The following is a 12653-nucleotide window of genomic DNA, read 5'->3' on the forward strand; positions in this document are numbered from 1 at the left end:
GAAGGAATTGACTTACTTTATATACCCGTTTGATCCTTTAGTACTTTAGTGAAAAGTAGAATGTTTTATTTTACCCCTATGGGAAAGCAGCTCAATTGGGCAGTTTGTTCCTGAAATAAAATACCAGCAGTCAAAATATGCTTAAAGCCCCTTAGAAATCAGAACATCACAGACTTATTAGAAAGTAAGTGCCCCAAGCTTACAGGTGGTTGTTAACATTGTTTTATTTCCTTTATACAAAAAGTAGAAACGACAGAAAAAAACACTCGACAGAAAACAACAGCACTGACCTGGTCTCCCGGAGAAGCTGAGCCCAAATTGCCCATATTATGGGGAAAGGGAGGTTCAACCAGCATCAGCAAACACCCATGCAACTGATGAGACAAAGTGGTGTCAGTGGCTGGTGGATGTCCTGTGGGGAGGTTGAATCAATCTTAAAAAACATACATTTGCCCAATCATGCTTTCAAACTGCATCTCTTTAAAAACAAGTTATATATACAAATATCACCCAAAAATGTGTCTTATATACGCTAGTGCTATAAATTTAAGGCATCCTAATCGTCTGGTCTTCTGCTGGTGAGGCATTGTTCTCATGATTCTATTTCCACAGAGGACAGTCCAGAAATTTCCAATGGTGTCCAAAGGGCAGCAATGAGAGATAATAAAAAAGTGATTTATAAGAAGAGTTCTTTTGATTCTGGCTCAGCAACATGCTTTATACTGTAGGATTTCTTCATTTTTCTACTGATGTCATCATGCCTAAGTGGAAGACAAACCACAAGGCCAAAATTAGATAAAACTATGGTCAGGTTACAATACAATGCCACTAAACAGCTCACCCAAAATGGAAATTATCCTCACACAAACCACACTGAAGAACACTTCATTCCAGAATGAAAATTATTTTTTTTTTCATATAAACCACTCTTTAAATAAAAGGAATAGTCATGTAATAACATACTATATGGATACTTTAAAATTTGGCCCCGGAAGTAATTACTCAATCATGCCGATTGGAATCCAAGTAAAATTCTACAGTCAAATGAATTTTATCAGTCAAACAAAACAGGAAGAGTAGTACTGCTTGTTAAATTGAAACAAGAGATATTTATATTTTATTCATGGGGTTCACTGGTGACACTTTTTATTCTCCAGTAAGCTTGAGTATTAATAGTTTAAAGGAAATGCTTTTGCTCTGGGTGTGTGATTACTGAGTAGTAGCATGGTGGAAAACCACAAGTAGGTATATCTATAGGAAAAAGAAGAGCCTAGGGAACAACAGTGCTGTTTTCCCTTCAATACGCAACACCTTGTAAATCTATGGAAAGAAGTACCAGCTCAAGTCTGGAAACAGTTTTGCTTTTTATGTGAATTTCCCCTGGGAAGAAGCACTCATTTTCATTGAAATATTAGTCCCATTCTGGGTGTAAAATCTCCCAGACAGGAGTTATCTTCTGAGTGTGAGCAAGTGTGCATCCTACTAAATTCCTTCTTGTTGCTACGACAGACAAAAACAAACTGTTTCTGGGAATGGTACTTGCTCACATGAGGCCACATTTGACTGGAGAACTCCAAGCATGGCTTTATGGCCCTCAAAATCACACTTGCTTACAAAGATTATGTAGTTTATTCTTAGACTGGTTAATAACAATCATCATCACTGTCTGAAAGTTGTAATTTTTATTTTTATTTAAAGTTCATCTGAACAGAACTTTAGAGAGATATTCACGGGAAAGAAAGGGAAGAGTGTGAAGGAAAAACCTGGTTGGTTAAAAGATGTTCTAGGAACTTCCAATTAAGCATGATAGACTGAATATATAGTATTAATCATCCCTTTCTTACAAAAGAACATGCAAATGAATAAAAAAGGCACCAACCTAAATGAATAAGGGAAATGGAAGAGGAGATGATAACACACACAAACTGCCAATAACATTTCAGAAACAGGAAAATGGATGAACATGTGGAATTGATTTAGCAGAGCAGGCAGGAAAAGCAGAAATCTAAGCCTACAGTCAGGGAACCCAACAAACTGATGTTCATGATATAGGAACTAGAAACCCTATGTACTTCTGAAAGTCACAGTGGGTGCTGTGTGAGTGCTGAAAATAGGAAGACTATTTTAAAACTTTTTGGAAGTACCAGTTCATACCTAGATTACCTTCCTGACCTAATGCAGCCAGGTGACTGTCCCTTTCCCAATGTGAAGAGAGACTGCAGGTTACAATTTGCAAGGCATGGACCAGGGAGATTCTAAATTCAGCTGAAGGGGTGAAAACCATAGGATTAGGTGAAAGTTATAAAACTCAATTGTCAACCTATCCCCTGTTACTTTAACCCAAAGATTCCTGGAAGGTAGGTTAATAGATCCCAGGAGGAGACTGGAGTTTCCTTATCTTGAGAAGTCAACTGCCAAAAGAAAAGTCCTACAAATACTGACAGTGAGTTTCCCAGCCCAAGAGCCTAGTACTTAACCAGTCTGTGTGATGCAATATCTACCAGTCAACAAGCCAGAGCTTCTGTTCAGTTTTAGTGTCTTATTCTTAAATACGAATGAGTTAGGGATCACCAGATGTTTGAGAAGAGTGCTACTATGACGGACAGAGACCAGGATAAATAGAGAAACAGCAGTCAAAGTGAGTAGAGATGATATAAGGGGTGATAAGAACTTCAAAAAATTGTAACAAGAAAAACTGAGGAAAATGTTTGCTATTTGTATCACAAAGAGCTAATTTTTATAATTTATAATACATAAAGAGCTGCTACAAATCAACAAGAAAAACCAGAATCTCAACAAAAATGTAGAATTAAAAATAATACATTTATACAAATAAAGAATACATATCTATGTAAAAGAATGAAGAAGCTCTCTTTAATGAATACATAAAGACCTCTAAAATGATAGATAAAAAAAGCAAGAAGCAAGACTATGTGTAAAGGATGCCATCTTTATTGTAAAAAGGAAGGAAAGATAAACATATACATTTGTATTTGTATTTGAGTATAAAATTTAAATAAGTCTTGCATACTTAGTGCTATGAAAAAAAAAGAGAAAACCAATAAAATGCTACTGAATATTAACACAATCATCAAAGAAATAAAAAGTTAGAAATTGAAAAGTAAAGTTGAGTAAATATCCTAGAAATAATTTTTAGAAAAAGCAAAAGTATGGATAAAAATAGGAGAAATATAGTTAGACAATACTTAGAAAAATAGAAAAAATAGTTAGAAAAGGATCAGTTCAGTGTGTTGAACATCAGATTAACAGTATTTCCAGAAAAATGAACAGAAAAGCAGTAGGGGATAAAATTTTCAAAGAAATTGTCCAAAAACACTTCCCAGTACCAAAGCACATAGATAGAATAGAATCATGGCAAAGTACCATGAAATCAAAATACTGGAGATAAAGAGAAAAATCATAAAAGCTTCCAACAGATTAGAAATTAGGGAGAAGCTGAGCTTCTTGACAGACACATTAGAAGCAAGAGGAAAATGAAATAATCTATTCAAGATTCTAAGGGAAAATAGTTTCCTGTCAAGAGTTCTATACCCAGCCAAATAGTGCTAATCCATATGAGGGCAAAATGAAGATATTTTCAGGCAGGCAAGGCCTCAAAACCTTTAGCATCCCTTCACCTCCACAGGATGCAAATTGTCTTTACCAAAAAAAACATACAGACTGACAAAAAGGGAAAAGACAGATTCAGGAAATCACAGGGGAAAAGCCAAAGGCAATTCCCAGGATAATGTATATAACAAACTGCAGGGTTACAGCTGTGTAGCACTGCCAGATAGCAGCAATCTAGACTGGGGCAAAGGAAAGATGGTGTCTCCATGAATAGACTGAAACAGAGAGGTACCTGATTTGTCTGAATGCACTGAAAGAAGGGTTTTTGTCTCTAGCAGAGTGTTCAGAAATTACATACTTAAAAATCAAAATTATTATATTCAAGGAAAACAAAGTTACATAAATAAATGTAACAATAGTACATTGCACATATCCACTGTGATAACTATTTAGACAGCCATAATAATAATAAAAGGTCAGTTTTCATTCCAATCCAAAAGAAAGGCAATGCCAAAGAATGTTCAAACTACCACACAATTGCACTCATCTCACACACTAGTAAAGTAATGCTCAAAATTCTCCAAGCCAGGCTTCAGCAATATGTGAACCATGAACTTCCAAATGTTCAAGATGGTTTCAGAAAAGGCAGAGGAACCAGAGATCAAATTGCCAACATCTGTTGGACCATGGAAAAAGCAAGAGAGTTCCAGAAAATCATCTATTTCTGCTTTATTGACTATGCCAAAGCCTTTGACTGTGTGGATCACAATAAACTGGAAAATTCTTCAAGAGATGGGAATACCAGACCACCTGACCTGCCTTTTGAGAAACCTATATGCAGGTCAGGAAGCAACAGTTAGAACTGGACATGGAACAACAGACTGGTTCCAAATAGGAAAAGGAGTATGTCAAGGCTATATATTGTCACCCTGCTTATTTAACTTATATGCAGAGTACATCATGAGAAACGCTGGGCTGGAAGAAGCACAAGCTGGAATCAAGATTTCTGGGAGAAATATCAATAACCTCAGATAAGCAGATGACACTATCCTTATGGCAGAAAGTGAAGAAGAACTACAAAGCCTCTTGATGAAAGTGAAAGAGGAGAGTGAAAAAGTTGGCTTAAAGCTCAACATTCAGAAAATGAAGATCATGACATCTGGTCCCATCACTTCATGGGAAATAGATGGGGAAACAGTGGAAACAGTGTCAGACTTTATTTTTCTGGGCTCCAAAATCACTGGAGATGGTGATTGTAGCCATGAAATTAAAAGACGCTTACTCCTTGGAAGGAAAGTTATGACCAACCTAGACAGCATATTCAAAAGCAGAGACATTACTTTGCCAACAAAGGTCCATCTAGTCAAAGCTATGGTTTTTTCTGTGGTCATATATGGATGTGAGATTTGGACTGTGAAGAAAGCTGAGTGCCGAAGAATTGATGTTTTTGAACTGTGGTGTTGGAGAAGACTCTTGAGAGTCCCTTGGACTGCAAGGAGATCCAACCAATCCATTCTAAATGAGATCAGTCCTGGGTGTTCATTGGAAGGACTGATGCTAAAGCTGAAACTCCAGTACTTTGGCCACCTCACGCGAAGAGTTGACTCATTGGAAAAGACTCTGATGCTGGGAGGGATTGGGGGCAGGAGGAGAAGGGGACGACAGAGGATGAGATGGCTGGATGGCATCACTGACTCGATGGACGTGAGTCTGAGTGAACTCCAGGAATTGGTGATAGACAGGGAGGCCTGGCGTGCTGCGATTCATGGGGTCGCAAAGAGTCGGACATGACTGAGTGACTGAACTGAACTGAATAATAATAAATGCCAAATACTGATTTAACTCCCAAGAGTGATACAACTATATTGACGGTGGGAAGAGGAAGCAGGTGTGTATATGTGTGTGTGTGTGTTGAAATGGGGGGCAGTGCTGGTTGCCAAATTTGTCCAAATAGAGCTGGCCAAATTTGGTTCATTGTTGAGAACATGGATTTTGGAACCAAACTGAGCTGAAACCCTGGATACATAATTTATTACCACTGGTACTGTGTAATCTTGGGCAAGATGTATAATTTCTCTGTGTCTTGGTTTCCAATCTGGAAAATCTAGATAAATAATAATATCTACCATATTGTGTCATTCATTGTGAAGATTAAAAGTCAATATGCATGAAGTACCTGGAATATTCTTTGGTACATTGTAAGTGCTTTATAAGCAGCAGCTATCATTTTTATTTTCTATAGTAAGATGCCGATAGACAGCATAATATCTAAAATTGAAAGTCCATATAAGTGCATTATTGAGAAATATAGAATACTAGTTAAAACACCTAAAAGCAAAGCAAATGTCTGATTCAGGGGAGTAGGAATGAGAACAGGGGAGGTTGGACACATGGACAGCCAGTTTTTGTTATAAGGCGTTACTATCATATGTACCTATAGCACTTGGACAAAAAAATATAAAAATCAATAAAACTTAAAAAAAAAGTCTAAGGATATCATCATAATTTAGACACTGAGGGAGTATTTCTACTTTAATATAAGGGGTGTTGTGTTTAAAGACACTAAAAGCAGTTTGTGCAGAACAAAACCCAGCATGATTAGAGTTGAGTCAATACCAAGTAAAATGTTAATTTGAGGCTTTTATCTGAATAATATCAGGATGATTCAAGACTCCCTGAACCCTTCAATTACTTAGTCCTGAATAACCAGTATTCAAATTTTTTTAAAAAAGCAAAAGTGTTTGGGTAATTCTGGCATGAATTATTCAGATAATTTGCTGCTCTTGATTTCATTTTTGGATATAAAATCACATTCTCTGTGACCAAAATTGGAAAGAAGGCTTAAATTTAAGTAACAGTTTTTCAAGCAATCTAACCTGCTGACTCATCTGTGCCTGGATTCCATATTTCTACAGCCCAGGGTGACTAGACGGCAAGTTATTTTAGAGACTCTGTCTAAAATGGCCCATGAGTATGCACTACATATTCCTACTGATGGCCAAAATAGGTAGACTGACTTAGCTATTTCTGTGATTTCCTTCACACCTTCAGACCTTCACTGAGAGCACATCTATAAATGCGCATCTTCTAAAAAATGAGATTCTGGCTCAAAGAATAAAAATATATACTTGAAATACTCAATATTAAACTTACTGTAGGGGAGCAGACTTGTAATCAAAAGGCCTAGGGCGACCCACTCCAGTACTCTTGCCTGGAAGATCCCAGGGGCGGAGGAGCCTGGTGGGCTGCCGTCCATGGGGTTGCTACGAGTCGGATACGACTGAGCAACTTCACTTTCAGTCTTCACTTTCATGCATTGGAGAAGGACATGGCAACCCATTCCAGTATTCTTGCCTGGAGAATCCCAGGGATGGGGGAGCCTGGTGGGCTGCTGTCTATGGGGTCACACAGAGTCAGACACGACTGAAGCGACTTAGCAGCAGCAGGCTTCTACAGAGCATACCATTCTTTCTTCAGGATGACAGGCTTGCTTGGTCTTTTCTTTTCCCTATCCTTCCTCCTATCCCTCTCTCTAGCTTCCTCTCCTTCATATATCCTAAAGTCCCTACCCTGTGCCAGGCACCAAACTAGACACCGGGGTACAGACTGGGGTATGATGGTGCTACTTAGGGTTACCACTCCCAGGAAGTTCTTACACCTTTCATGGAGTTGACCATGTTTTAACTACATCCTCTCAATTTTCTCGATTATTCTCTTGCTAAATGAAGGAACATGCCTTATTCTGGCACGGCAAAATTGCTAACGACAGTATTGAAACAAAGGACACTGGCAATCCAGGGATCTGACATGCAGGAGAGTTGTACAGCTGCACTGTCCTCCAGGTGGGAAGGGATAGCTCGGATGGCTGTGGTTGGAGCAGGGATTCTCAGTGAAGATACCAGAAGATGTTTGGGTAAATTCTCTACCTGATACTTTAAAAACTCAAGTGACTTACGGCTTCTTTAAAACTCGAGGCTTAGGAGAGTTTATAGACCGTTTAATGTGCAAAGACAGTATAGCAGTGGCAGATGTGTGGTGCAAATATGACACTGGTTCTACATTCGTCCCCTTTGGAGGTTATATGATTCCAAACCGGACCGTGGGGGAGGGAAAGGGAGAGGAGAGGAAGGTGGAGGAGGGAGAAGGGAACTGTTTGTTCATAACTGTTGGGAGTACACTTAAACCAGATGAGTATGCTAAAAGAGTGTATTTCTGATGGGAGGATTTTGGTTTCCAAGGTAGATCTCCCCTCTGTCCCCTCCTACCTGCAGCTCATAGGTGTTCCACATGTTGGTTTCTTGCTTTCCAAGTGCAGTGCTTTGAGATAGAACATGGATTCTTATTTGCAATAGCTTCTTCTATATCTCAACTCATCACATTTTGATACTAAACCTTGTTCTACTGTCTTCCTATGATAGAATATGCTTTCTCCTTTTCCCAGAGGGTATAAGGAACTTATGAATAAAAACTCCGTGTGTGAATCACACTCTCATGAATCTTGCAAACTCTGGCAGATTTTATAAAGGGTTTGCTAAGTTGTGCCCAGACACTGGAAAGAGCTGATCATGTGAACAATTCCCCATCACATGGGCATTTTTCTCCACACACAGGATTCTACTAGGCAACAGCCAAGAACAATGCAAAACTGTGACCCATTTCAAAGGAGAGGCTGTCACTTAATGGATGTAATCTGGAGAAATGGTTTCAGATTGGGACACATCATAGGGACCTGTATGAAATTTTCTCTCTGAAATGAATGTGAATCCTAGGGAGGCAGAGGTGGGGGTGGGCGGGACAAGAGCTGAGCAGGAGAAAACTGGGCAAATGTGGGGAAGGCTATAGGGAAAGGAGACAGAGGAGTTCTAGGGATTTCTGAGGCAGAGGTGGTTACCACAGGTACACCAACTTCTCCTGGCTCTGGACCCCAGAACTACTGTATCAGATGCAAAAACACAGAGAAATATACTTCATATCAGAGATTAGAACATAAAATTGTAGTGTGGGGGCAGAAACTCTGTCTACAGGGTTACCAAACCCCCTTTTAGTACTGGCACTCTAACAAGCTTTTCTGAACTGTTAAATTGGTAAGATTCAGTCTGCTCTCAGGGATTCAGTCTAGAACTATGCAATCAACATAATCTCAGCTAGTTTGGTCATACCCCTATGACTAGGTAACTATCCCTTCAAGAATCTCTAAAAGTTGAAAATACTTTCAGGTCAGAAGTTTTAAGATTAAGGTGTGGTTATTTGATTTATACCCAGAGAAATGATGGCAAAATGCTTTAGTACCAGGATCAGAGATTCCTTTTTGTTCTCCCTGCATCTTCTATCATGATTCTGGAATGCTGTTCAGTGGGGCCGAGGGTATACACTGCCTGGGACAGGTTTCGGCCAGGGCCTCACCTCTACCTTCCCAATGTCTTCCCTGTCTTTGGCTCACTTTTCTGTTTAGTAATATTTCCTGGCAATAAGGACAGATGTGTGTGTGTGTCTGTGTGTGTGTGTGTGTGTGTGTGTGTGTATGCACATGCATAGCAGGGGTACCCTGAACTCTAACCTCAAACTGGGCACAGCAGATGACCACTGTCATATCCTTACATCATTTCACATCATTTCAGTTCAAATTTACCACTCTTTCTGAAGTGGCTGTTGAACAGTCTTGACATCTATATGAAATATGTGCTACTAGCTCTTGGCTCCGGATGTATAAGTCCCAGCGTGGCTAATTCCTTGGCAGTAAAACCCACACTAATGGTGTTTATTGCTTAATGTCTTTTTAAGGAGTCTGCTCTCATGTTGGTGATAGGATTAGGGGCTTCCTGATGCTAACCCCTCAGGCCATGGTGCCACTGTGGTCAGAGAGGATATGACTAGTGGTGGCCAGGGGTTAATGCCATCTGCCTATCAGGGACTGGAATCGATGCTCATTTTATGTGTTACAGATCTCACATAGACTTAAACTCTGGGAAATGAATGTCTTATTGGCATTTTAAGATAAGTAACTGCCAACATTCCCTTGGAGTTGTAATAATTTAAAACCAACTTGTCCTTTATAAAAAAAAAAGTAAAGATAAATCTGCTTATTATAAACAAAGTCATCCTCTGCAGTTGAAACACACTGGGAAAACTATTCCAAGTAACAGAGTTGAATCTAATTTTAAAGGGCATTGAAAAGACATTTAGATTCTTTGCTATCAAACTGTGACCACTTTGGAAAAATAAATAGCAAACAGAAACCCCCTCACAGAGCTGACATTAGAATGCTGTATTCATTCTCTATTTTTCCTTTACTGAAAAAAAAAATCTTAGGAAGTAAAATGTGACCAAGGATAGGGCTGTAAGGAGGGTCCATTGCCCTTCTCTTTCTCCCAGGGACATTCTGATAGGGTCACCAGTGGCATAATGCTGAGAGCCAACTTCAACCCAATGACTGCTACTGCTTTCCAAAGTTACATGATCCCAGGCAGTCCCTGCTCCCCAGAGGAACAATGTGGCCTTCAAGAAAATTCTTGGGTCAAGATTTGAAGGCATCACTGGTAGATAGGCACTTGAGCTTTTTCCTTTTTTCCCCCTTTCTGTGGGATGCCCGTGCTATGGATCCCAAAGGCAAGACAAGAATAAATAGGTATTTCGCATGTTCACATTTCCATGCTAATTTGAGGGATCTTTATTTCAACTAGATATAGCCATCCTTACTTTATCTAAGGAGTGAACTGGGCTGGTCCTCCCTGCCTCTGTGTGTGGTGAGTGAATAGGAGAAAACTTTTCACTCTACAGTGGACAAACTAGTGCATTTTCACTTTTCATGGAACACATGTCAAACTAAAACCATGATAAAATACACATTGATTTTATATGATAGGGAGGGGGAGGGGGTCTGGATGTTTATCTAAATACACTGAATTATAATTTTGGGGTTTCTCTTTATTACTGAAAGAAAACTCTCTTAATACATAAAGCCAGTGAATCTGATAGGTTCAAAACTGAGTCTTCAGAAGGACTGTTCCTTTAACTGAGAAGGAAAGTGTTAACCCAGTTGTCAGATATCTGAGTAGCCTCATAACCTCCTTTTGTGCTCTGATTTCTGTAATCCTATTATAGTAGATTGTTAGCTTTGTTTCCCTGCTTGTAAGAAGACAGGATGAAATATATCTAGCAGGAGAATCTACTGTGATACTAATTATCTTGTTTTCAGGTGCTGTGGGAGCCTGGAAGAAATGAGAGGTATTTTCCCTCCTGCTTCAAAGGAGTTCCCCAAGCCTGTGTGCTTCCTTGCCTTAGAGTATTATTGGTGATTTCCCTTTAAGGACAAAGTCAGAATTTTTCAGATACTAGAAGACAGAACCTAAGATGTGGACACAGAAGGGTACAAGGAGGGTCAAGATAGGCTGGGAGAAACAGAAGTGGGCTGATACCAACATCTGGGAAGGGGATGGGTATTTTTTTTCTATTTCCTTCCCAACTCAGGCACTGGGCTGTTAGCACTGGCCAAGACGCCCTGCCCCAATGTGGTGGGAAGCAGCCCAGACTTAGGCAACATGCGAGCCTGACCTGAGCAGAATGAGGGTGACCCGTAAATACCAGAGCTTCAAGGGGCTTCCTTCAACTTATGTATGGAATTAATGAGATCCCTAGGGGGACCCTGTAAAATGACAGATTTACTTTTCCTCTAGCCTGAACAGAGACGTGAAGTGGATTAAATTTGATTTAGAGGGAAAGAAAAACAGAGTGACATTTCTTACACCTTATAATTCTGAACTAACATTTATATCCACAACACATTCGCTTGCATTTGTGTATCTGTAATTATCATATATAAACACATCTCCACACAAACATTTTGGAGGATTTTGGAAGGGTGCTAAAAGGCATGCCATAGTCTTAATTTAGATGATTAGTCCTTTTGAAAGGGGGTTAGGGGTTTATCTCTCCTGGAATAACCTGTCAAGAGGCACTTGACTGTAGTACCTCCCTGTCAGTTGCTCTCTTCTAAGCACCCTCCTGTCTCCTGCTCTGTTAGGGAGTTGTGTGTATCCCGGGGATGAAGGAAAGCTATGCCGAAGAAGGACTTTGCTCAAGGAGCAGCCTGAGTCACTGGGGACCTTGGAGATGATCCTTCTATATACACAGTCCATGCCTTTTGAATCACAAATATTGTGTTGAAGAAAGGCCTTTTTTGGTTGTTGATGGTGGTGGGTTCTCACAGCCTGGCTTATAGACCAGCACTGCAGTCCTGAACGCTGAACTAACTGCAGCATGGCAGGACCTCAGCTCTCCTGAGGGCAGCAGATTGCTGACTAAGGGAGCTTTCAGTCTACAACCAGCAATGAAGAACCTCAGCTCAGTTTCAAAGTTCTGATTATGATAGGAGGCTGACTCACTCCACCCATGGCAGGAAGTGTCATTTCTATACTTACTCATGTGAAAGAAAGTGAAAGTGTTAGTTGCTCAGTCTTCTCTGACTCTTTGCAACCCAATGGACTGCAGCCCACCAGGCGCCTCTGTCCATGGAATTCTCCAGGCAAGAATACTGGAGTGGGTTGCCATTCCCTTCTCCAGATGATCTTCCCAATCCAGGGATCAAACCTGGCTCTTCTGCATTGGCAGGCGGGTTCTTTACCATCTGAGCTACTGGGGAAGCCCACCATTAAAACAAAGACTGAAAGTCAAGGTCAGCTGGGAAGCACAGATTGTTTGTGATCTGAGCAGATTCCTCTGCCCTCTGCTACTGGAATGAAGCCTCTCCATTAGGGTGGGTACCTGCTCCCTTTCTAAGGACCAGTTACAAATCTGCCAGCTTCTATTTGGGGGAAGAGTCGGAATTTTATACTTCCTAGGTGTCAGCGCCTGCAAAAGGTGCCCTAGGACCACCATTTAAAAGGTCATGCAATTTAAAGCGAAGGCCTGGTACTGCTGTGGATACACCCCTAGCACCACGTACCGTGCATAGTTATGCAGATGCTCTTCAATCAGCGTGTTAGAGGAAAGATTGATGCAGCTGCCGTACATCTCCTAGAGAGGTGCAATTAAAAATCATCTGAACACATGCAACAAGCTCAGCACATGCACATGTCTCAATAAAC

The 12653-nt window shown here is 40.2% G+C and overlaps 1 protein-coding gene across 24 annotated transcripts in view; it reads right to left on the minus strand.

Annotated features, from left to right (window-relative positions):
- Positions 1 to 206: 206 nt before the first annotated feature.
- Positions 207 to 12653, minus strand: part of SNCAIP (synuclein alpha interacting protein) — a 164648-nt gene continuing 152201 nt past the window's right edge. For 14 of the 24 annotated variants that reach the window (XR_015167061.1, XR_015167060.1, XM_086410697.1 and 11 more), the window contains one exon: positions 207 to 761. Coding sequence is in view for 22 of the 24 variants with exons in the window: in XM_086410698.1 (XP_086266824.1) it covers positions 736 to 761 (26 nt within the window). In the remaining 2 variants the exon portion in view is untranslated. Of the gene's footprint in view, positions 762 to 12511; positions 12583 to 12653 lie in introns of all 24 variants that reach the window. The other 10 variants (XM_086410688.1, XM_086410687.1, XM_086410682.1 and 7 more) reach the window with 1 other exon arrangement.

Source organism: Bos grunniens, chromosome 7, assembly GCF_055505025.1.
Source record: "Bos grunniens cultivar Pamir isolate PY7600 chromosome 7, Bosgru_T2T1.0, whole genome shotgun sequence".
NCBI lineage: Eukaryota > Metazoa > Chordata > Mammalia > Artiodactyla > Bovidae > Bos > Bos grunniens.